Consider the following 24,655-nt stretch of genomic DNA (forward strand, 5'->3'; position numbering starts at 1 on the left):
ACGGCTCAGTGGTAGTGCATTGTGTTAACAGCGCAAAAGGCCATGAGTTCGAAACCCAAGGAATACATACGTTGTAAAATGCACTGTATTGGATAAAAGCATCTGCCAAATGCATACATGTAAATGTACATTTACACTTAATGTGCACTTACACTAAAAATGCTATGTTGTTTCAATCAATACTTGGGTAAAATATGGACAGATGCTGGTTTAAATTAGCTTAGCAAGTCCATATTTGATCCGTGGGTTGAAACAATCCAGCATTCTAGTGTCGTACTACTCCAGACATTTAGCACAGTAAACTGACCATACATTTGTATCTATGAATCTATTTCATAAAACACTCAATATGTATTTTATTTCTGACTGACCCCTGTAATGGAGCAGCTCGGTCCAGAGAAAAACACCATAGACACTTTAGATCAGATGTGTTCCAAGGACATCGCAGGCCAGCTCACCAGCTACGACTGGGAGCTCTTCAAGGCCATGCATGAGGTGAATGACATACCACACCAGAAATGATCACACAAAATAGTGCTTCTTCTTCCCAGCTAACAATTTTTGGTTCCCAAAACGTTCCCCTAACGTTAGTTTTTGGTTCTCAAAACGTTCCCCTAATGTTAGTTTTTGGTCTTCATAACGTTATTTTCCAAGGTTTGTTTTTGGTTAGCCAAAAGTTTTCTTTACAGAAATATAACGTTATTTTAAGGTTAGTTTAACGTTCCCCTAACTTTAGAATAATGTTCTCATAACAGTAGAATAACATTAGGGGAACATTATTTTTAGGTTAGTTTAGCGCTCCCTTAACCTTACAATGACGTTTTTATAACATTAGGGGAACGTTGTTTAAACGTTATGGGAACGTTAAACTAACCTAAGAATAACTATATTTCTGTAAAGAAAACTTTCCTGGCTAACCAAATAGAAACCTTGAAAAATAACATTCTAGAATCAATAAATTAACGTTAGGAGAATGTTTTGTGTTTGCTGCATTTCTGTGGTCTCAGGTTTAGTAGATTAAGATTGGAGATATAATAAACAAACTCAAGTACAGCTCTGGATTAGCTACATGTTGGACCACATAAGTGTTTGGTCAGGAAAACAATCTGAGAAGTGTAAATAATATGTTCTCATTTTATCTCATTACCTCATTGTTCATTTTATAGATCTCATTTGCAATTCATATTTCTTTTGAATATGCAAATCAGTCCGTTATCAGTACCAACTTGCACATTCAGGGACAAAAGCGTCATAGGATGTGATCAGTCATGTGTGCAGATAATCTAGATAAGAGTGAATGAGTAAAATACTTCATAGCCAAGTCTGGTTTTACTGTCACTGTGATAAACACTTGAACAAAGTGTCTGACGCCGCATTGTCCGCTGCTCATAAATACCTGGATGAGTGTAACTCAGATGAATGACAAGTGGATTCATATCAACTACTTTTTGTCCTTGTTTTGAGTATACACAATCTGATCATTTCAAAGTTCACCTGATATAAGCACGGAGCTGATATTATCTTGTAAAACAGTGACGTAACAGCTTGTAGTATATATATAATATATAATAGCCACAGAGGACATTTTTACACGGTCTTTATTACTATGATGTCAATGCATTTTTGTTTACAACCTGTATGAGTTTCTTTGCTGAATACAAAAGAAAAAATGTTAAATGTTTGATAAATGATGGTAAGCACACAGCTAACGGTACCCATCGATTTCCATACACTGCAAAAAATATCAATTTTAAGTGATTTTGTGCATAAAAGAAGCAAAAAAAATCTGCCAATGGGGTAAGCAATTTTTTCTTGATTTTTTTTTCTTGAATTTAGTGTTTAAGATTTTTTTGCTTGCCCCATTGGCAGATTTTCTTTCTTTTTTTTTTTGCTTGTTTTATGTCTAAAAACTAGACTTTCTTGGGTCGTTTTGCTCATCAGGGGAAAGCATCTTGATTTAACAATTTTTTTATATTTTTACTGAAAACAAGACAAAAATACTACGATTTTTTTTCTTGAAAATAATTTTTTGCAGTGTAGTATTCGTTTTTCCTACTATGGGTGTCAATGAGTACCGCCAACTGTGTGGTTACCATAATTAAAAAAAACAATTCTTAACAAAAAATGTTTTTTGGTAACCTATACCTTTAATTGTTTTATTTGAATTATTAAAAGCATGCTAAAATTAGTTTGCTGTACTACAACAGGTGGAGCTGGTCTACTACATTTTTGGTCGGGAAAAGTTCCCAGGCACCACGACGGCTAACCTCGAGCGTATTGTCCGTCGATTCAATGAAATTCAGTACTGGGTAGTTACTGAACTGTGTCTCTGTGAAGACCTGGTCAAGAGAGCCACGCTACTGAAGAAGTTTATCAAGATAGCCATTGTGTGAGTATTCCCCAAAAGTCTCAAAAGTCAAGAACTGCCATTGCATCCCACAATGATTTACACTAATGAATAAACATACACAAATACACTAACACTATACAATGCACGTCCATTACTTACATGCACATTTATGCATTTGGCAGATGCTGACTAACAGTGCAGCATACATTTTTATCAGCATATTTTGAATTTGCGCCCCTCAGATAAGCAGTAACTAGCCGCCACTGATTAATAGGTAAATATTGTCTGATGAGCATCTGGTTTGATCTATTTCAGTTTAAAAGAGCAGAAGAACCTGAACTCATTTTTCGCTGTGATGTTCGGTCTCAATAACAGCGCAGTTCTAAGGCTAAACAAGACATGGGAGGTAAGGAGCAGTATATTTGTGAACTATCCCTTTAAGCATGGATTTCACATATAGGGTCAAACTTGCTTAGGATCTGTTTAAAAATGCACTTTTGTTGCTTTTAGTTCTGTTAGTAATATAAAAGACATCATTAACAAACCTAATCTGTCAAATCATTTAGAAAAACTAAAAAAAAAAACACTGTTCTGTTTGTTTAATTTTTTATAACAGAGACTTCCAAACAAAACCAAGAGGATCTACTGTGCATATGAAAGATTGATGGTAAGAGCATGTTTGCATACCGTTTTGCATTCAGATATGAAGCATTACATGATCTATGTACTTTATTAATCCTTATTGAATTGTGTTGTAGGATCCATCCCGTAATCACAGGGCCTACAGGCTGACTGTATCTAAACTCAGCCCTCCATACATTCCCTTCATGCCACTGCTGCTTAAAGGTACACTTCTCTCTACTGACCATCATTTACATTGTTTTTTATGTATTGTATGTATGGACAGGTTGATGGCTGTAATTTCGTTGTACTTGTACAATGACAAATAAAGCTTCATTCATTTACATTCATGGCTGTAATGGGAACCGTATTGGTCTTAAAGGAAAGTATAATAGTCTCTGTGGGTCCATACTGGTAATGTGTTGGGCTCTTGGTGGATGTTATCTGGCAGATGGTAACCAAGACAACACTATTAAATCCTACAGGAATAAGACCCATGAAGGATTTTGTAATGGTTTTAATGGTAAACAGTCGGTAGTTCAAAATGGTATTTGGGAAGGAAACCATTATGGGACTGGGACTATTTGCTGTTCACAAGCTCGGCATAACAAACTTCCCAAGACGACATGAATTATAGTATAGTTAAGATAGTGAACTTGAGGACAGTAGTTGACGTAATCTATATCCTGCTCATTTCTCATTGTAGACATGACTTTTATCCATGAAGGAAACAAGAACTGCACTGATAAATTGGTCAACTTTGAGAAAATGGTGAGTTTTTTTACTTACACGTTGACTTGCTCCGTGCTAAAGTCTTTTTGTAGATGCTTGCCTTCGATTTGGTATCTACTCTGATTAAAAATAAAATAAAAAAAGATGATTTAATACTTGTCTTTGACGTCGTCTACAGCGTCTCGTTGCCAGGACAGTGAAAACAGTGCGGGAATGCAGAAGTCAACCTTACGGTAATACTATACTCCATCTAGTGGTGCGGGTCGCACATTACAACGACTCTAATAATTGGTTGTGTTCGGCTTCATCTGTTGCTGCGCAAATTGACTGGTTTATGACATCAAAGTACCGCGAGAGCGGATCTACACTTAAAGCAAGATTCGCTCTCGCGGTACTTTGATGTCAAATGCTGATTGGTAAGCGCGGCATATTGAATTAAGCTACAGACTGTTTAGATTCGTATAAAAAAAATCGGTTTTAATTTGTAAACCACTATTTTTGTTGCTTTTTGCTTATGTCATGTTTTTGTTTTTTTCATTTTTGCAGTGCCTTCATCTCCTCAGAAGGGTCTGACAGAGAGAATGTTCTTGGATGCCCAGGCTATACGAATATCAACATGTATGTTTTTTAGCTCTTGAATCTTAATTTCTATAGAAAACATACAGCAGCATTATTCATCTTTTTCTTATCTGTCACAGATTCAGATCAGTCTGTCAACCTGCGCAGTGCGACCAATATAAGACAGTACATTCAGAACCTCAGTGTGATTGACAATCAGAAGAAACTCACCCAGCTATCAAGAGCCTTGGAGAGATGAGAAACCGGCCTTTCTTCTCCACTGCCCTGCTCCATATTGGAGAATACATCCCAACCATTACTTTTCATGTGACTGATGGAATCCATGATCACCCTATGTGTGGTTATATGGTGTATAATCCAGTGCTATATGGACTATGTTAAGCCAAGCACTGAATGCAAACATGCCTTCGCATGCCGTGTCTGATACACTACTACACCATGAGCAAAGAATTAAACTTTAGTGCTGTTGGCATTTACTGTTATTTATAATGTTTATACCATAGCTTTGCCTTTGGTGAGTTCTTGATTCTTGACTGATAGACTGTAAAGAGTTTAATATAAACACATATGTAGACATGCACATGAAGTAAATGTATGAGTGGAATAATTGACAATTATTCTCGATATAACAGTATTTTTGCCTGTCTAAATGTTAACCTTGCTAGCTGCTGTATGTAGTAAATACCACTTGCCTAAACCGATGAATACTATGAAGAAGTGCATCAGTTTTGTAGACAGTATATTATATAAAATGTATATCTTATGCATTTTTATTATGAAGTGTTTATTTTTTATAAATAAATTATTGACTTTTTGGGTATGGTTTGTTTTATTGTAAAATATTATTGCTTAAATTATTTATTAATATTAACAACCAGGGTTCCATCGGGTCCTTGAAAGTTTGTGAATCTGGGAAATTCAAGGCCCTGGGAAGCTTTTGAAAATATACATACATACATACATGTTCCCTGTGTAGTGTAGGATAATATCATTAAAATTGTAAACTTTTTAAGCACACATGCCAAACTGTTCGCTTTAAATGCTTATTTCTTCTGTATGCAAATGTTGACTCATACCAAAATGCTTTTTTGCATACTTGTGTTTGACACAAGAAAACGCTTTGGGTTACGTATGTAACTGTTGTTTCCTGAGAAGGGAACGAGACGCTGCGTCTCTTGCCATACTTCCTGCGTCCCTGTAACGCCGTCTTTGGCAATATTTCAGATAGCAATATACTTCCTGGCTCCCGCGTCACCCTGTCTTTGTCGTTAAGCCTCACCATTGGTTGAATTTGATATACACACTCAGACCCACACTATACACACCCTGGAGGCGTCCCCAAAGTGTCACCGCATTGACGCAGCGCGAGTTCCCTCGAAAGAGAACTGTAACAATGTATCTTTAAAGGTAACACGATGTAACCTTGCTCGCAATTGAAATGTGTCCCCACATTTAGTCCTTGAATTTGAGGGTATTGGACCTGGAAAGTCCTTGAATTTGAAGTTAACTAGGTGTGGGAACCCTAAACAACATATCAGAGTAACAACAACAAAGAATTTGTAAAAAAAAAGATTTATTTTAAAATGCAAACTGTAAATACAAATAATTACTTGAACATCCCTCTGTTTCTCCCCAATATGGGGTGATGAAATACCGTGTGAAATCATCCGAAAATTACAATAATCTCCTCACCACACATATTTACAACTCAAAAAAAAAAAAAAAAAAAAGGAATTTGGGGCAGTTTTATAGGATAGAAATAAAAAGACATACCCAGTGTTACCCTCCTGCTTAAATGCAAAAATCAGTTAAATTTTTGGAGGAATAAATAATGTTTTGGAAAATGTACATAAGAGATTTAAAATATCAAAAAAACATCACTAAGGTATCGAGTGGTGTCTGTGTTTGTTGGTTTTGTGCCATTATACGGCTTTAATCTGTGAGCGTCCCAGTAAAATAAACTCTCTTGAAGGCACACGACAGCCAAAATCAGTGACAAGAGATTTTGCTTGTGACCAATCACTATATTTTTATGCCACAATCATATTCGTAATATTCACAATCATACAAAAAAAAAATCTTTTCCCCCCAAAATGCAATATTTTTGTATTTCTGAGAGAAAAAAAAACACTCCAGTATTATACTGTTTTATAATTATCCTACCATCTGGGCTAATTTCAACCCTCAAACTGGGTGTTGTCTTTAAATTTGCATTTTTGAGAACCTTAGTAAAATAAAGTATTAATACACACAACAATTTCTTTTTTTAAATGAATAGATAAAACAACAATATTGCACTTCCATACAACGTCCTACACATTCCACACTTGGAACCGCTTTCCCTTTCCAAGTGGCTTGCAGAGACAAGAATTTCATGATAGGTGATTGCCGTTGCTCCCTATCTAGTTTGGCCACTTTAGCACCATGAAGTACAAAGGCATTTCGACTGTGGTGCCCCACAAGCTGACACAAACATACAGTATAGACAAAACAAGAACTATACAAGTGTATTTCAACATTCAGTCCCTGGATGAGTTACTGCCACCTCGGAACGAGTATGCGTTTAGTCCGTTGCGTGTATGTAAATGCAGTGACCTGCATGTGCACAGACTTTGCGGAAATCTCGTTCCAAGTCCACGGTGGCTCTCCGCGTTCATCCACAGAAATTCAAAGGGACGACCGAGAGGTCCACGTGGGAAGAAATAGGCTCCCAACGCTCTTTGGCCCAAAGAGTCTATTAGTGTAATGGCAAAGCACAGCTCTGCTTCAAGGCATTTGCGAGGTTTCACAGGCTCGATGTGGATCCAGTTGTGTCCCAGATGACTACTAAGGCAACGCTACTGCTTGTTACTAATAACTTAGTAAGGTAACAGAAACAGTTGACAGTCAGCAGGGATCGGCGTTATGAGCACCTTTTGTTAAGGATCCTTACAATGTTTCCATGGAAACGCATGGCATTGGACCTGTGTGCCACGGTATCACCTGAGACCGAAACCAACTTTTTTTGGTAAGAGGTGACTGAGCTGAAAACATCTCATTCTTAATGAAAACCTTTGCTTATAAACTTTCCATCAGAAATCACACAAAACATAAAACATTTACAATGTCTTTGTTTAAAAAAAAACTAAAACAGCAGGAAAATGGAGATGAGGGTCCATGGTGAGGTATCATACCTCATTCTCACGTTCAAACACAACAAAAAACGTGTCAAAGTCTTTGGCGTTTTGGTAATGATGTGTACACTGCAAGGGACTAAAGCGGACTAAAACTAAGTGAAAATTAAAAATCAGTATTAGTGCAGTCGAGTGTCAGTCTAGGGCAGAATCTGTAAGAGAGACTCTCATTGGTTGCTGCTCTTTTTTATTAAGGCAACTGATCCTGAGCTTTGGTTAAGATTAACCCAAACTGTTTGCGAGTTGTTAGGCTATAAGTGGTGGTTAAAAATCGAAACCCACAGCAAGAAAAATAAAATAAACACGTGTGTCAACATTCATTTGGCTTTAAGTCTTTCGGGTCTCATCGTCTAGTGCAGTACGGTGAAGATCCAGTGATCTTTTCTCCATCTTTTCTCTACTGCAGTCTAGTCTATGTTGTTTTAAACAGCAATGAACCTTGTCTTTTGATGGCCTCTGGTTAAGAACATTCTTTGGTATTTGTTCTCTGAATGCTTTCTTGTTTAGTTTAGGCCTCGGAGGTGGCTTGAGGTTTGAGCTGGGCCTTTTCCATAGCAGTGCCGTAAGGAGTTCTCTTGAAGAAGCCGAGCTACGGGATTACAAGAAAGAGAGAAGAATGAGTTTAGGAATAAACCCAAGTATAAGAAATTGCAAAGCGAAGGATAAACATGAGTTTACAAAAAATATATATAAGTAAAGGTACAGTTACACGACACCCATTTAGTACACGCGAAAAGGTTTTCTGTTGCGTTTTTACCAAAATGTTACAAAATGTTGCATTTATGGATCCCTAAAGACGACAAAAAATGCTGTATTATGCGTGCCTGGCCAGTAGATGGCGATATTACTTTGTAAAGAAACACTACGTGCATGCGTGCAAATGCATTCTTATACAGAGCAATAAATACAAACAATCAAGATCGCAAAAGTGACCCTGGACTATAAAACACCAAAATTGTAAAAACTGTTGGAGAAGCATTAATAAACTGTGGTGAGCAGCACAAACAGCACAAAAAGCAGCACAAAAAGTCCTGTAGCCTGCCATTGTTGTTTTGGTTATACTCAGGCATGCTATAGGTAGGAAATAATTGACGACGGGCCACTGAATTTTTCGAAAACAATGCACACCTAGCCCCAGTCACATTAGCTACAAGAGACAGAGCGACAGGCTACCGTTAATTTTCAATGGGAGTGGCCGTTTGCCAGTGACAAGCAACAAGCTCGCCACTGCAAGGTGGAGCCAAAATAGACAAGAAGGCTATTTTTTGCAAATGCTGAGCGATGCGACAAAGCGACTGCCAATCGGGGGCAGCGTGACGTAGGTCTATTGCCGAATCGAAGAAATAAAATTGAAGATGGCGGAAAATGCGTATTTCTGTATATATCTGATAAGTTTGGCATTTTATCTCATATATTTTGTTACTTTTATCGAGAAATAAATACTTTTAAAACATCGTTCTTGTAACTTAACAATACCTCTAAAGTGACTTGTGATACGGCTTTTAGATACTAGCCAAGGAACGCCCATCAACCGAGTGCGTGTCACTCAGTGTCGCTCACTTTTGTAGCTATATGTGACGGTAGGGTAAGATGGTAATGTGGCATGACGCGAAACGGGTGGGCATTATTTTTAAATAATTCAAAGGACCGGAGGTCCCGGTGTGCGTTTATCGAAAAATAATGCATACCCGTGGAACATTTCTCAACCAATCAAAATAAAGCATTCAACAGCCCTGTGTAATAAACTGAATCAACACACGCACATTACATCACCGTTATCCCAGATTCACATTTACGTAGATTACATTGAGACGACAAGGTGTCATTTACAAAAACGTACACTTTGAAACCCACGCAGCAAATCACCAGTGTTAAATGTACACTCCTGGTGTATATATGGGTACCACCAGGTCTGCAGTGTAGATTTAACACTGGTGATTTTGCTGTGCATCACCAAAACTTTGACAAAGACAAAAACTCCCCTTTGCCGTTGAAAACATTGTCGTGTGACAGCCCCTTAGTTTGGTTAGTTAACTCATAAACTAACTGTAAACAAAATGCCATCACCCACCTTGTAAAGGACATAAATGAGCAGGGCAAGCAGTAGAAGACCGGCAAGAATAGCCAGAATGATGATCCAGAGAGGTACCGCATACGTACTGCTTACTTTGTTCCAGACCACGGGAGTGACCATCTACAGAAAGAAAGAGTGGATTATTTGAATTAATAATGGCTAAACTATATATCTGAAATCATATCAATTGATTCTTGGTTAAGAAAACAATTGTATTATGCTCTTCATTTATAATCTATTTGTTGATCAAAATCCTTTTAGTAGTTAATCTAACAAATTTGATGATATAGTATGTGAAGATTTCTGGCTCCTTGAGAAAAAAAATATTTTTACCTAATAAAGTTGTTGAGATTTCTTTTAAAATTATTCACAATTGCTACCCAGTTAATTATAACTTTGCTAAATTAAATAATAATATTTCCCCCTTGTGCACCTTTTGTCATCAGGCTGATGAAACAATCCTTCATTTATTTTGGGAATGTATATACTGCAAAATATTTTGGGTTGACTTTTCAAATTTTGTTAAAAGAAATCTTTCTGTAAATTTCTGTTTAAACCAAAAATTGTGTTCTTTGGTGAAACTATGAGATTAGACCCCTATCACTTTAAATGTATTCTTAACTTGCTGCTTCTCCTTGCTAAATTTTATATTCACAAATGCAAATTCTCAAAGAAAACTCCTTATTTTTTCATCTTTAAGAAAGATCTTGATATATATTTTATTTTCTTAAGGAACTAAAAAAACACTGTTGCTTGTAAAACTCTACAATTGTGTCAATTCTTTAAGCTATAGTTTAACTTTCTTTATATTTATGTTTACGTAATGTAACCCACGATATTGTGTACTATTTTCCATTTATTGCATTGTTCTGTATATTTTATTAAAGCATAATAAAAATGGACAAAAAACAATTGTATGAAGTTTACCTTTTTGGCACCGCTTGGATTCTCCTTGGGCAAAATAGCATAAGGCATCTTTTCAACTTTGTAACTAGCAAGACACTCCAGAATAAAGCTCTTGTGTGGATTCTCCATAAAAGCACAAGATGACACATTTGATCATTTATTTATATTTTTTATATAGCGCTTTCACAATTGTTTAATTGTTCCAAAGCATACTTTTTACATTAATAAAACAAGAAAAAACGCAGAAAAATCAGAGAACAACAAAAGTAGCAAAGTACAGCGTCTAAGATTAAACTGTACTAGTGAGCGGAGTAATAATGTAACGTATAGAAGGCAGTTCTAAGTTAAGCCAATGTCAGCTGACTCCCAAGGGGTTGAAAAACCCTGTGGGAAAAAAGTCCTAGGGAGAAAAAAACCCAGAAAGAGAGAGAGACAGACATAGCTGAATCTATAGAAAATATACTATATATTAAATACTATATTATAAAAAAATTGGAAAAAAAATTTAAGCGGTTGGTTGTCGCTGGGCAAACTTATGGGATCCAGTAGCCAAAAATACTTTATATTAAAAATGCTACTATTAAGTAGTTTAACATAAAATTTTATAAGAATAAAAAAATGTAAGGGAGGTGGTCAGTGGTCACTGGGCAGACATCAGCTGGACATCACAATGATGGGAGGCGAGTAGATCAGCGGTGTGGTTTGTGGTCAGATCAAGTTAATTAAATATATTTTTCTATGTCAATCCCATCTATGGTCAGTTGGGGGCAGTATTGCCTCACTAAACCTCAATGTTTCAGCTGTCTTTGGCTCTCTCACTTTGGCCTTCTAAAATTCCAATCTGCTGAGCTCTCAGAATCGCCTGGTAATGTATTTTCAATGCACTCACTTATAATCTTTATATTGGCTTAAACTAGAGAGCATGTAAGGCATCTTTCAAAGACTCTTGTTTGGAGACGTCATCTGACTTTCTTCAACAAGGACGACTTCCTAAAACAAGGTGACCTTGCCAGGAAAAAAACTCTAAATCAATATGATCATAAACAGACTTTATAATTTCAGTGTTATATAAAGTGAGCTATTTATAAATAGCTCTTATTTGAGGTTTAGGAGTCTGAAATAAAAGCTTTTTAAAGCACAATCGCCCCAAAAAATGGCTTTGGCAGCTATTGCACTGTAAAAAAAAGTTAAACAATTTCAACTTGTTTTTATAAGTTATTATCACAAGTCAAAACTTAAAATAGTAAGTTAAATTGATTTGCAAAACCAAGTTGTTTTAAATGGGACATTTCACAAGACTTTTTGAATGTGTCAAATAAATCTTTGGTGTCCCCAGAGTACGTATGTGAAGTTATAGCTCAAAATATCATATAGATAAAAATTTCCACTTTGTAGGTGTGACAAAAATGTGCCGTTTTTGTGTGTGTCCTTTAAAATGCAAATGAGCTAGCAGTGCTGTGGTTGGATAGTGCAGATTAAGGGACGGTTCTGACATCCCAAGGGGAGCCAAATTTCCTATTTTTTCACATGCTTGCAGAGAATGGTTTACCAAAACTAAGTTACTGGGTTGATCTTTTTCACATTCTCTAGGTTGATAGAAGCACTGGTGACCCAATTATAGCACTTTAACATGAAAAAAGTATTATTGTGTATTATCAGTAGAAACAGATATGTCAGCCTTCATACCTCCATAAATGTTTCAGCCCAGATCCGTGAGCGAACATGCAGTATGGCACTTGTACCTCGCTCCAACAGGCCGACGTTACACGTTAAAGTCCAGCAATCCACGCTGGAGCAAGACTAAAACATCAAAGAAATAGAAAAACAGTTAAGTACCCATGAAGTAGTGCCAAACAAAAATCTTTTATACCCCTTTCTATTTTATAAGTTCAATGAAGTACAATAAACTCATTTTTAGAAACTCCTGGAACCTGTACCCAAGGTTGGAAATCAACGGTTTACACAAATGGCACAATGAGGTTTACAAAACCACTTTATATAGCCTTATTATTTGCATTTCTGCCAAAACTTCATGCCAGCAGTGATTTTAATAAACAAACACAATAGAAGGTCAGAAACGATTTAAACAAACAATAGATTCAGAACAAACAATGTTCATTGAATTGGCTTGGCAGAAATAAATAAAAGGCACAGCTTTAAGTCGCTTAAAACAAAGACAAATGCAAATCCGGATGAAGAGATGAAACCATGAGACGGATGTCAGCATCGTGAGCCAAAAGCAGTGACAAAGAGCCTAATGTTGGAGTCTAATGCATCGACTGCTTTAAATTAGTGGGAATTGACTGCTTGAGTCACAGGACTGTAAACTTCTGCTTAGAGTCGCCTAAAGCCAAAATTCCAACCCTCCAACGCAATAACATTGAACTCTGTGGTTTTTACGAGATGTACAATAGCGTCATCATCACATCCCTGTAATGTGTTGTTCGGTTCATTAGGCTGATGAAAGAATAGTCACAGATCATTGTAGATGACCACTGCGTGTGCCTTCTTCTAGAGGTTTGAAGCTATTAAGGAACATCATGGACTGGGATTGGACATGAGAACTAGTTTGCTTTCTTCAGTGCTGGATTCAATAATGCCCAAAAGCACATAAACATGAACCTCCTCAACTAGATACTGGGTTGTTTGCAAGCCATGGTTGGGTAAAATATAGACAAAGCCAGCCATTGTGTTTAAATTAATTTCTGCTGGGTTATTTCAACCCATTGTTGGGTCACATATGGACATTTACTGTGTTAATATAAACCAGCATTTGGGTTTATGCATATTTTATCCAAACACTGGTTGTAACAATCCAACAGTTTTTAGAGAAAAGAAACCTGAAAATAAGGACAAAGCTTTCCTCGAAATATCTTACTATAGGAATTGTCGTTTACCACATTACTTTAACCACAAACAGTCATAATAGTTAATGATAATGCTAAAGCTGCCTAATGCTGCGGTGCATTCACATGGGGCGTAAGCGGTAACGCTTCCCATTTACTTGTAATGGGTGACGTCATGCGTTGCCAAACTGAATTGTGGATCTGTCGGCGGCGCATCAGTGCCGTTGCTCATGACAGAAGTTGAACATTTCTCAACTTTGCAAGCGGCAACGCGTGCGTCAGCCAATCAGATCGCCTTATGCAAATAACCTAGGCAGAGTCAGCCAATTACGTTTATGGAAGACCGGAGCATAGGTTGCGGCCACTGTGATTGGCTGTTGGCCACGCTTCAGACAAGCCTTCCGTTTAGGGTTTACGTTTACGCCCCGTGTGAATGTACCGTGAGGCGTGTAAACCGTGAGTTGAAAAATGCGCCGCGTTAACCAATCAGGAGCTTGCTCTAGTAGTAACACGATTACAGGAAGTGAGCAGAGTCGCAGAAGCCCCTCCCATGACGTGAATTTCCGAGCGAATGTCTCGATGACTAAAATTTCACGCGCAAATGAAGCGAGTAAACTCTAACTGTGGGTTTACACCAAACGCAAAGCATGCAAACGCATCGCGTTGCTTGCTCTAGATTACTCGCAGGATTTAACTTCGTGTCAACCGAATTTTTCGCTCGAGTTGAAAATTTTCAACTTGGGCGAAGACGCGTTTGAGACGAATAGCGTGTGTTTTCATGGCAAATGCGCCGCCCATATCGCGTCATTCGCATCGCCCCGCGCGAGGATGCGTCTGATCGCGGCTTTGCATTGATTTTGTATGTAATCTACTTGCGCAAATCGTTGAACTCGCATCTGGTGTAAACCCACAGTAAATGTTTAAGTGGCAAACTAAGCCGATTTTGAACCCACGGTAACAATTAATCACGACTAATGCAGAATAAAAAAAAATTCACATATTAAATGTGTGTGTTGTGTGTATAATATTTATGTATATATAAATGCACAGACATGAAATATTTGCATGTATCTAAACATTTGTAAATTTACATATAATATATATTATATATAAATATTTATTATATCAATATATTTTTCCTTAAAATTATACATACATGTGTTTGTATTTATATATATTTATATATTTATTATGTACTGTGTATAATTAATTGTAAACAAAAACTTTTATTCTGCCAAAGAATAGTCGTGACTAATCATTAGGCAGCCCTAAATACTGGTTTTGGTTAATAACCATGTGGTCTGTAAAGGTGGCCTTTCTGAGCATCTGAGAGATGGGGAGTTCCTAAAAGAGGTCCTGTTTGGTGTCCAAAGTCATTCTTTTTTTCCAAAATGGTTTTTAATTGTTTGGTACTCATTGTCATGGATCTCAAGATGTTACAAGCCATAATAATAGTATACTTTCTGTAAAAAAGTGTCTTATATAGCTGAAAATCATGATTTCCTGTTGTCTAAATATGGGAGTGTCAACTCTGTTACCAAGGTAGAGTAACAGTGTTGACAGCATGTAACAGAACTGAAAAAAGTTTTCGGACTTTGGACACCAAATGTACCGGCAATTATATAATCACCCCTGTAAATATCACAGTAAACTCTAACAGTTACATATCTCCAAAGATCACTGACAAAACGTTTGCTGGACCTCACCTAAATGACCAAAACGGAGCAGGATGGAGAAATAAATAACCCAGGCGAGACGTCAGCGAGCCAGGTGTGATAAACGAGGGCTATTGAGCCCAACAGGCTTTTGGGACAAAGCCCTCTTTTCATGGCACAAGTACAGAGCAAGGATAAGAGCTACCTGCACCTGGGCTACACAATTGCCCGCTGTCTAAGAGAGATCGCAGTCTACTCCGGTTAATGACGCAGAGAAGAATTGAAAATTAAAGGGTAGAGCGAGGACGTTTCGGCAGGGCCGTCAGTTTGACGAGTAATGAGGTCATTAATGCTGTATCACATGCGTACATAAACACGCAGTCACGTACCCAAAACTGACCTAGCAAATCAATCTTCATGGCAGTTAATCAGTCTTTGACCCTGTAGGACTTGACCTTTAGAGTTAGTACACCACTGACAGAAAGGTCATGTGACTTCTGAGGCCATGAGAACGATGCAGTCGATTTGTTTGTTTAACGTTCGTCACACCGTTTGATACAAACCCACAATGCATTGCATCAAACTTATCCATACGTATTATATAGCAATGCTGTCGAGGTAAAGTGCTTGTTCACTTTCTGTGTTTTTTTTTTGTTTACATTCAATGAAGCTCACCAGATTGGTCAGTTGAGACAGTTCGCCCTTGTGCGTTTCCCTCTTCTCGATGTGATGTTCGTGCGTCCCGTCTCGTAAGGGAGGCTGCTCGGTTGAGGACTGCTGGAGCTATATGGAGAGAGAAAGAGAAATAAAAGAGGAAAAGAAAAAGAACATCATTAAATTGAAATGTACCACCCATTTCAGTCTGTACTGACGCCCTCTGACTCAGCTTGAGCTCAATAGGAAGTCCGTGCCGCATGGGACACATGGGGTATTTCGTAACACTTGAATTTTGGTCTATTTCTCCATACACCAAAAAAAACGCATCCTTAACAACACAGCAAACATAACAAACAAGCATTTTAAATGGATTTCAGCCAAATCCCAGATGTTACATCATTTTTTCGGTTATAGAGCATCCACATTAGAGGACATGTCTCGTAAACAGCCGCAGAAGTACATGATGACCCCAAGGCAGTGGTTCTCAAACTTTTCATCATGCACCCTCTCTTATGTAGGGGGTATCCCTTTGTGCCCCCAAAGATAAATTATGACCTAAAAAATAAAATGATTTAATGTAGTGCTGTTGGTTAGTAGCCGTCTTTTTCCTTATTTTTAATAACACAGAAATTATGATAAATTAAATTATTTTATAAAATTTCATAAAACTGGGGCCCCCCTGGCGCCATCTTGTGCCCCCCTCCCCCAGTTTCAGAACCACTGCCCTAAGGAAATGTTGTTGCAACCATTATAGCTTTTAGATATTTCTTGTGAAATGGTAAAAAATTGTTTGTGTTTAAGTTTGTTTGGCCACAAAAACAATTTTTTTTCCTGAAGTTGTTGATTTATGCACCTACATTTTATCATCAGAAGCCATGTAGAAGTTCATGTAAGTGTAAGGGGGCTCTGGGTATGTACCATTACATTTTTTCACAAATGTTTTCTTATTTTCATGAAAAGCTTCTGTAAAACAATGCAAAAGGATAATAATAATAATAATAATAATAATAGTTATTGTTATTTATTTTATTATGTATATATATTTATATATTTATATTTATATAACATAATATAATATAATAATAAGAATGACAATAATAATAATAATAATAATAATAATAATAATAGTTAATAATAATATTGTTATTTATTTTATATATATATATATATATATATATATATATATATATATATATATATATATATATATATATATATATATATATATATATATATATATATATATATATATATATATATTTATTTATTTATTTATTTATTTATTTATTTGTATGTATATGTATATGTATATGTGTATGTGTATGTGTATGTGTATGTGTATGTGTATGTGTATGTGTATGTGTATGTGTATGTGTATATATATATATATATATATATATATATATATATATATATATATATATATATATATATATATATATATATATATATATATATATATATATATATATATATATATATATATATATATATATATATATATATATATATTTATTTATTTATTTATTTATTTATTTATTTATTTATTTATTTATTTTTATATATATATATATATATATATATATATATATATATATATATATATATATATATATATATATATATATATATATATATATACTTTAAATAAGTAATTTATAATGCTTGTTCCACACTATTCAGGTCTTCCCTGTGCCTGTAGAGGGAGGTAGAGAAATGAGCAGAGATATATGATTCAGATGACTTGATGGCTGTGTTTACATAGATAGCAGTGGCACATGAAAGGAAACAGATTGAGATGATAGAACTGCAGGAGGATCAAAGACTTCTTAATGTTTTTGGGTGGGGCTGAAGTAAAGACGGTATGGTGGTGGTGTGCATATATCACGTGCATGTGTTTGGCATATGCATGACTGTATGGGACATATTGGGCGTGACCGACAGTGGATGTCCATTGGGTTCAAATTTAAAGAACTCATCAACAGATCCGTTCCATTTATGAGCCTCTGATGTGTGTTGATGGACATCTGTTCTCTACTGTGTGTTAACGCATGTATGGTTTACAGTATGTGTATAATGTATCAACATACTCCTCAGAAGGCGTCCATATTTCACAGCAAAATAAACAACATGTATGAAGGGAAAAAATATATTTTGCATTTGGTCTATTTTATCACATTTTGGGAAAATGTCCAAATTGTCATGCAAAAAAATCCAAATCATCCTAAAAACAAATAATAAAATAACTCTTATGTTTAGGTTTTGTGAGATTCACCCATACACGGCTTTAAAAAAATCCGGAGAGATCAAAGTCAAGCACATAATCACAGAACTCAAACCCTCTCTTAATTACTGCGACAGATTGAATCTCTGCCCTGTGGTTAACCCAAAGCTCTTACCTTGAGGTTCAAGGGGTTGACTATGTTGTGGGTGGTGCAGTTAACAGGACCCTCAGTCGTGACCTCCAGCGGATAAATGAACCGGTTACTTTGAAGCTTCATGGGGCATTTCAACTGCAGTACAGTGTGACTGATGCGACTCGGCCCGTTGTTCACCAACTGAGACAGATAAAGTCAGAGAAAGACAGTTTGGTCATAAACTCTCTGAACCACAATGCTCCAATGTCGCTACTTAGTTATTTTAATGATTACTTAGACGGGAATTTACTGGATTATATTGTTTAACCAATTTAACTGCTATACTCTTAGGTGGTCACCAATGATACAAAATTTTGATTTGTCTCAGTTACACAGTTGTAAGTATATATCTTACAGTAAAATGAAATAAAATCCAGTGTTGGAAAGTATGCAAATATGAAAATACTAACTTAACTTCATGGTGCCAGTGGGGCCCAGTTTGATAAAATACATTAAAGGGACAGTAAGTAGGATTTACCCCCATCTAGTGGTGAAATTGTATTTTGCATTCAAACGAATAGTGCTCTCTAGCGCCTCGCTTTTACAAATGCGTGTTGCAACTACGGTAGCTGTTATGAACTCATTGATCTCCGTGTCCTATTCAGCTGGTTCACGTGATCTGAATGAAAACGCGTTGATAGGCTAGTGCTTTTTGTCCCTCTCTGCTATTATAGTTTATCAATACGACAGAACGACATGGAAGCCTCCTTGGACTTACCCGTTCAATGCAAGTAAAGAAAAGAAATTCTAAGCTTACAAAGAAAAGTCAGATCATTGGCAGAGGTCATTTGACACCAACGAGAACATATTTATGAATAAAGACATTGATTTTGATCAATAAAACATTTAAAATCCTACTTACAGTCCGTTTAGTTTATAATTAAACATCAGAAAAATAAGGCTAATAACCAACAGCACTATATTGTATCATTAAATTTGTTTTGTTTGATTCAAAGTTTTATGTCATGCATTTTCTTTTGGGGGCCACGAAGGGATGCACCATACGCAGGGTGGGCCACATGCCGAAAAGTCTGCGAGACACTGCCTTTTGTACTATTTCAGGACATCTGCATTACTGCTGGAGAAATTAGAATCTCCATGACAACCGTGTGCGAGTGTTTCCGTGACTCGTCTGCAGAAGTACAACGCATCTGTCCCATAAACAAAAACGATGAGTTCCCTTGAAAGATCGGGAAGAAGTCTCTACCTCGTAAGTGTGCTGGACGGAGGGTCCGACATCCTGTTCCACCATCAAATTCTTGGCAAACTTCCAGTTCGGAGGGGGGAAGATGACCTTGTCTGGTCGGGAGACACTGTAAAAGGAGATAAAGAGAAAAAGGTAAAACAAGAAGGTATGGGAAGAAAGAAAAATAAATGGGAAATCAATTCTGCATGTGAACTTAACTCACCCCTGTAAAATAACATCAGACTGGACCACCACCTCCAATTTGTAGGGAACGACTTCGCTTTGGGAGTTATTTTCATTTTTACTGTAAATGGAGTTAAAAACGGTAAGGTTCTTACACTTGACATTGTGATCTAGGCATACATAAATCTGTTGTCATATATTTGACCCGGTCTATGAAATCCAGACTGAAGTCTTATAAGTTGATTTCATTAATTAATTTTAATCTTTGACATGACATAACCTTGTTTATGTAGAAAACACAAATAAAAAGACTTCAGATGGGTTTTCGTAGGCAGGATCACATTTGTATTGTATGATAATACTGAAATGCATAAAACTTCATACCAGCGAATTTGCAGGTCAAATTGCACAAATTTATGTGTGTCCTTCAGACGAGGTAATGTGAAACGCAGGCCGGCCCATAACTTTAAATAAAAACAAAAAATTATTAAAATCAATTTTAATTCATTTTAATAATATAATCTTTTTACAGTAGCCCTTTTTACATACAATTCACCCAGAATGCACTGTTATAACAACATAACGGATGTCGGAAAAAGGTTTCCTTCCTGTGTTCTGTCCAAAACACAAGTGGAAAACTGACCGAGAGCCAATGCATCTTCTCTCATTCATCACAATGATGTCATGTAAGCATGCACGCTATTAAGAAAAATGCTGAACACCTAATACACCGACTGGAGAGAGTACATGGGAGTTCCCGGCTCCCTTAAATAATTGAGGTTTTATGCTCCAACCGCACGCACACGTGCAAACTTGCAACAAGACGCCTCTTATTTTCCCTCAATCCATGTGTGAGAGTTTGTGTGTGGGCGCCCGTTCTTGCGTGTGTGTGATTTCAAAATTTCTCATTGTATAAGATACTATTCCTCACCGTTACGAGGAACCTCTGCGGTGGTCCTGGAACCCAAAAATAGTGACTTAATAATAAAATGACTTTAAACTAATGACTCACTAAAACAGTTGTGTCTGGAAACCCATACTAAGAGTTCATATATTTAATTGTTGGTCACCAAATGCACACAAAGATCTACAAATCACACACAGTGGCATTTTGGAAAGGGAAACTCCACTTTGTGAAGCAGGACATGCCAAAGTGACTTCCTGTGTCGCTGATAGGACTTCCTGATCCATGATCCAACACAGCACCCAACAAGCCCGCTAAATAGCACAAACTGACTAACACCGGTTACATGACTAATGCTGCGTTCCAGACAACTCAGATTTAGGATTTTCCAATTTAACACGGAAATAATGACTGGAATGGTGCTTGTTTAATGTTACTAAACACTTTAAATGTTACTTAATGGGGCTTATCCGAGTCCCAGGCCAAAATGCATATTTGAGCTGCCTTTATTTAAAAACACATTGTACTGACATATCTAAACATATATCGGTGCCATTGTTTTGCCTCAAGATGCCAACCAGTATTGTTTTTTGTAAGGTATGTTTGTAAAAACTACTTAAATGTCCTAGTCCTGGATTAATCTAAACCTTGTCTAGGAAACCACCCTATTATGTTTAATGTCACTTAATCTGGACATTATTCCCATTTTCGAGGTGGCAAATATCCTAAATTCTATTTGTCTTGAATGCAGCGTAACTGGATACATTAAAGGCGGGGTGCACGATCTCTGAAAGCCAATGTTGACATTTGAAATCACCTAAAGAAACATGCCCCTAAACCAATAAAATCTGGCCCTTCTTTTGGTAAACCCACCCCACACATAGAGACAGAGCGCAGCGCGTCATACCCTGAAAACCACGCCCACCGGGGGGAAAACAATCCAACCGTCTCCAATGACTTTGTATTGCGAGAGGCCGCCTCCTTGTCATTTCTGGCTTATAACAAAAAACATAATAATGCCTAAAAGCTGCTGTGAGACAATATGTACAGCTAACAAGCCAAAGAACCCAGAAATAGGTTTTTATAAGCTGTCGAGACGTAAAACCCAGCCTTTAAGGAGAAAAAAGTGGATCGCCGACTACGTTTCCCCCTAGTGGATGCAGTTCTACTAATAGGAGTACTATGAAAAGTTGCTGTTTACACTTTTGTGTCTTTAAACGCTCGTTTTTTGGGGTCGACAGCTTAAAAACTTATTTACAGATTAAACTTAAAAACAGAATAATACATTGCTGTATGACAAGGTGTACAGCTAACAAGCCAAAAAAAAAACAGAAATATGTTTTTATAAGCTGTCGACCTCAAAAAACGAGCATTTAAAGACACAAAAGTGAAAACAGGCAACTTTTCATAGTACTACTAAAACTTATTTCTGGGTTCTTTGGCTTGTTAGCTGTGCATATTGTCACACGGCAGCTTTTAGGCATTATTCTGTTTTTGTTATAAGCCAGAAATGACAAGGAGGCGGCCTCTCGCAATACAAAGTCAATGGAGATGGTTGGATTGTTTTCCCTCCAGTGGGCGTGGTTTTCAAATTTGCATAACTGCGCTCTGTCTCTATACGCAACCCAGGCAATGATGTCAGTAAGTAGGCACGCCCCTTACTGCTGATTGGCTACAAGTGTGGCTACAAGTGTGTTCCAAAGCATTTTACAAAAATCATGCACCCCGCCTTTAATAAAAATTTATTTGGTCAAATGCTACCCTATGCTGAACTGAGACCAGCTGCTAGTCACTTTTAAGAATTGACTGCACTTGACAAAAACGTATGTTTGATTTGCACAATGTGAATAAATGAAATCGCAATAAAAGTCCAGGAGTAACACCAACAGAGCTTCTTAAAGCAATGTGACTATTAAAGAGTCATATGGATTTAAAACAGAAAATGTGAAAAAATAATTTATAGCAAAACTTTTATTCTTGATGTATAGAAGTGTAAGGTTCTTACGCTGGTGCCTGACTTCATGGGGTTGCCCAGATCACAGCTGAGATAACGCGTCTGATTTTCTGTGTCGTAGCTGCAGGTCAGCTGCGTCAAACTCTGTCCAAAAAACACACAAACACAAAGTGAGATCATGTCAAACCCTTGACACATGCTAACCTGCTAACACCTGCTCTGCTGAAGGTTAGACTCTTACAAGTCAAAATTTGACCCTGTCTCTGAAACCCATGCTTAAGGTCTCAATGTAATTATAAAATGACTATCAAAGTTTGATTTTAATAATTCATTTCACATCGATTTCCATCTTTGACATGGCCTTACTCAGTCAATATTAAAGATATCAAGGTTATTTTCACAGAATGTTCTTAATATAGAAAACGCAAAAAAGCTTTGTCACAGACAGGGTCACATGACTTTTTTCATTATTAATTAAAAAATACATGTTTTTATTAAAGTAAACTAAAAATGTTTCTCTCAAATGTTATAATGTTGAACATACAGTGTGTACAAGATCTAGAAAGGGTCTAGCACCTATATTTAAAGGGACACTTCACCCATTTGCATTAAGCTTTGTATAGTTAGAGGCCCAGCCATGTTTTTGAATGGTCATGCATCATTTTCTCGGTTGCCGCTGAGACAGGAGAAATACAGATTTCAGTGTTGCACTTCCTTCTTTCAATGATGTAAAAATCATAATTTTGCATCATTGAAAGAAGGAAGTCCAATATCTTTGTTGAACGGGTGAGACTACAAACACCCCTTTTCTCTGTCAAATAGGCACCAAATTCAAAATGTATGTTACATTTCGACTACAAATATGACGCACTAAAAGATTAATGTTTCCACGGGTGAAATGCTCCTTAAATGGCCAGTATGTAGGTCCAAATCTCACCTCATTATTGCGACCAATTCCGATGTAGTCGGCCTCTGGTGGCAACACCACATACAGCTCTGCTTCGTACGCTCCACCTCCATCGTTCTTTGCGTTGAAAGTTAGTGTCAGCGAGTTGTCATCACCCATGTACACTTCCTTCCTGTCCCTGCAGAACACAAAGCAAAAAATTGTGAACATCTCACATTGGTTTTAACATTAGCTTAGGGTTTTGAAAATTATGTTAAAGGCGGAGTGCATGACCTCTGAAAGCCAATGTTGACATTTGAAATCACCTAAACAAACACGCTCCTACCCCAAAAGAATCTGGACCTTCTTTTGATAGACCAGCCCCAGTTAGTAGACATGCCCCTTACTGCTGATTGGCTACAAGTGTGTTTTGGTACTCAGCCCTACTCCCTTTTCCAAAGTGTTTTTCAAAAACATGCACCCACCTTTAATATAACTTTTAATATAATGGCCCAACAAGCTTAAAAACTTCACTATTTCACTTATTTTTTCAGTATGTGATGCTAACATAGATTTCATGATATAATTTTAAATTTTCCATGTATGTTACATCCCATTTTCATAAATCTGAAATTCACTGAACTGAACTATAACCATTATAATAGAAATTGCTCTGTCTATAGCTCACCCCTCCCTTTCAAAACGCATAGAGAAGCTACAGTAGCCACCACAGGACAAACACGTCATTGTCTAAGAAAATGTCTGTTTAGGGCTACTGTAGAAATATTGTGGTGACTCCAATGTAAAGGATCCCGCTGTGTATTTAGCTGAAAACGGCTTTATACACCACTGATAATATAGTTATGTATATTATAATGCATTTCTGTCAAGAGATCCTTCTAGAAGTTACAAAATGCATCTTTAAATGTGCCATTGATACAATATTTGAGATTGTTCTCTGATACCCAAATAGAAGGTTTGCGACTTTATTAAAGGAATAGTCAATTTTCTTAAAAGAAAAATCTGATAATTTACTCACCACCATGTCATCCAAAATGTTGATGTCTTTCTTTGTTCAGTCGAGAAGAAATTATGTTTTTTGAGGAAAACATTGCAGGATTTTTCTCATTTTAATGGACTTTAATAGAGCCCAACACTTAATACTTAACTCAACACTTAACAGTTTTTTTTAACGGAGTTTCAAAGGACTATAAACAATCCCAAACGAGGCATAAGGGTCTTATCTAGCGAAACGATTGTCATTTTTGACAAGAAAAATAAAATATGCAAAATATGCTCGTCTAGATCCGGTCGTGATGCGCCAACGTGACCCCACGCAATACGTCATGACGTCAAGAGGTCACAGAGGATGAACGCGAAACTCCGCCCCAGTGTTTACAACTGTGGAGAAAAAGGACCGTTCCGCATTGTTGTATGGGGAATGATACTAATTAATGTCTTTGTGTCAGTTTATTGTTTAAAATGGTCCGCAAATTTGCGTTTTATATATGTAACACGGGACCTCCCTACGT

At 36.8% G+C, this 24,655-nt stretch overlaps 2 protein-coding genes and 1 long non-coding RNA gene across 5 annotated transcripts in view; 1 reads left to right on the top strand and 2 right to left on the bottom strand.

Annotated features, from left to right (window-relative positions):
• Positions 1-4,226, bottom strand: part of LOC129430872 (uncharacterized) — a 50,443-nt gene extending 46,217 nt beyond the window's left edge. For both annotated transcript variants that reach the window (XR_008639663.2, XR_012372951.1), the window contains exon 1: positions 3,761-4,226. This is a non-coding gene — a long non-coding RNA (uncharacterized lncRNA). The remainder of the gene's footprint in view (positions 1-3,760) is intronic.
• Positions 1-5,100, top strand: part of rapgef3 (Rap guanine nucleotide exchange factor (GEF) 3) — a 59,034-nt gene extending 53,934 nt beyond the window's left edge. For both annotated transcript variants that reach the window (XM_073875458.1, XM_073875457.1), the window contains 9 exons: positions 366-495; positions 2,208-2,389; positions 2,666-2,756; positions 2,967-3,017; positions 3,109-3,196; positions 3,678-3,742; positions 3,882-3,936; positions 4,250-4,321; positions 4,402-5,100. In XM_073875458.1, the coding sequence (XP_073731559.1) occupies positions 366-495; positions 2,208-2,389; positions 2,666-2,756; positions 2,967-3,017; positions 3,109-3,196; positions 3,678-3,742; positions 3,882-3,936; positions 4,250-4,321; positions 4,402-4,520 (853 nt within the window). In that variant the 3' untranslated portion in view covers positions 4,521-5,100. The remainder of the gene's footprint in view (positions 1-365; positions 496-2,207; positions 2,390-2,665; positions 2,757-2,966; positions 3,018-3,108; positions 3,197-3,677; positions 3,743-3,881; positions 3,937-4,249; positions 4,322-4,401) is intronic.
• A 744-nt stretch (positions 5,101-5,844) lies between these two features.
• Positions 5,845-24,655, bottom strand: part of itga5 (integrin, alpha 5 (fibronectin receptor, alpha polypeptide)) — a 63,282-nt gene continuing 44,471 nt past the window's right edge. The window contains exons 20-30 of the mRNA XM_073875456.1: positions 23,175-23,322; positions 22,289-22,381; positions 19,764-19,843; positions 19,420-19,500; positions 19,218-19,323; positions 17,993-18,151; positions 15,612-15,719; positions 12,122-12,235; positions 10,457-10,558; positions 9,527-9,649; positions 5,845-8,044 (exon numbers count right to left, since the gene is read on the bottom strand). Coding sequence (XP_073731557.1) covers positions 7,964-8,044; positions 9,527-9,649; positions 10,457-10,558; positions 12,122-12,235; positions 15,612-15,719; positions 17,993-18,151; positions 19,218-19,323; positions 19,420-19,500; positions 19,764-19,843; positions 22,289-22,381; positions 23,175-23,322 — 1,195 coding nt within the window. The 3' untranslated portion in view covers positions 5,845-7,963. The remainder of the gene's footprint in view (positions 8,045-9,526; positions 9,650-10,456; positions 10,559-12,121; positions 12,236-15,611; positions 15,720-17,992; positions 18,152-19,217; positions 19,324-19,419; positions 19,501-19,763; positions 19,844-22,288; positions 22,382-23,174; positions 23,323-24,655) is intronic.

This window comes from Misgurnus anguillicaudatus, chromosome 13 (assembly GCF_027580225.2).
Source record: "Misgurnus anguillicaudatus chromosome 13, ASM2758022v2, whole genome shotgun sequence".
Classification (NCBI taxonomy): domain Eukaryota; kingdom Metazoa; phylum Chordata; class Actinopteri; order Cypriniformes; family Cobitidae; genus Misgurnus; species Misgurnus anguillicaudatus.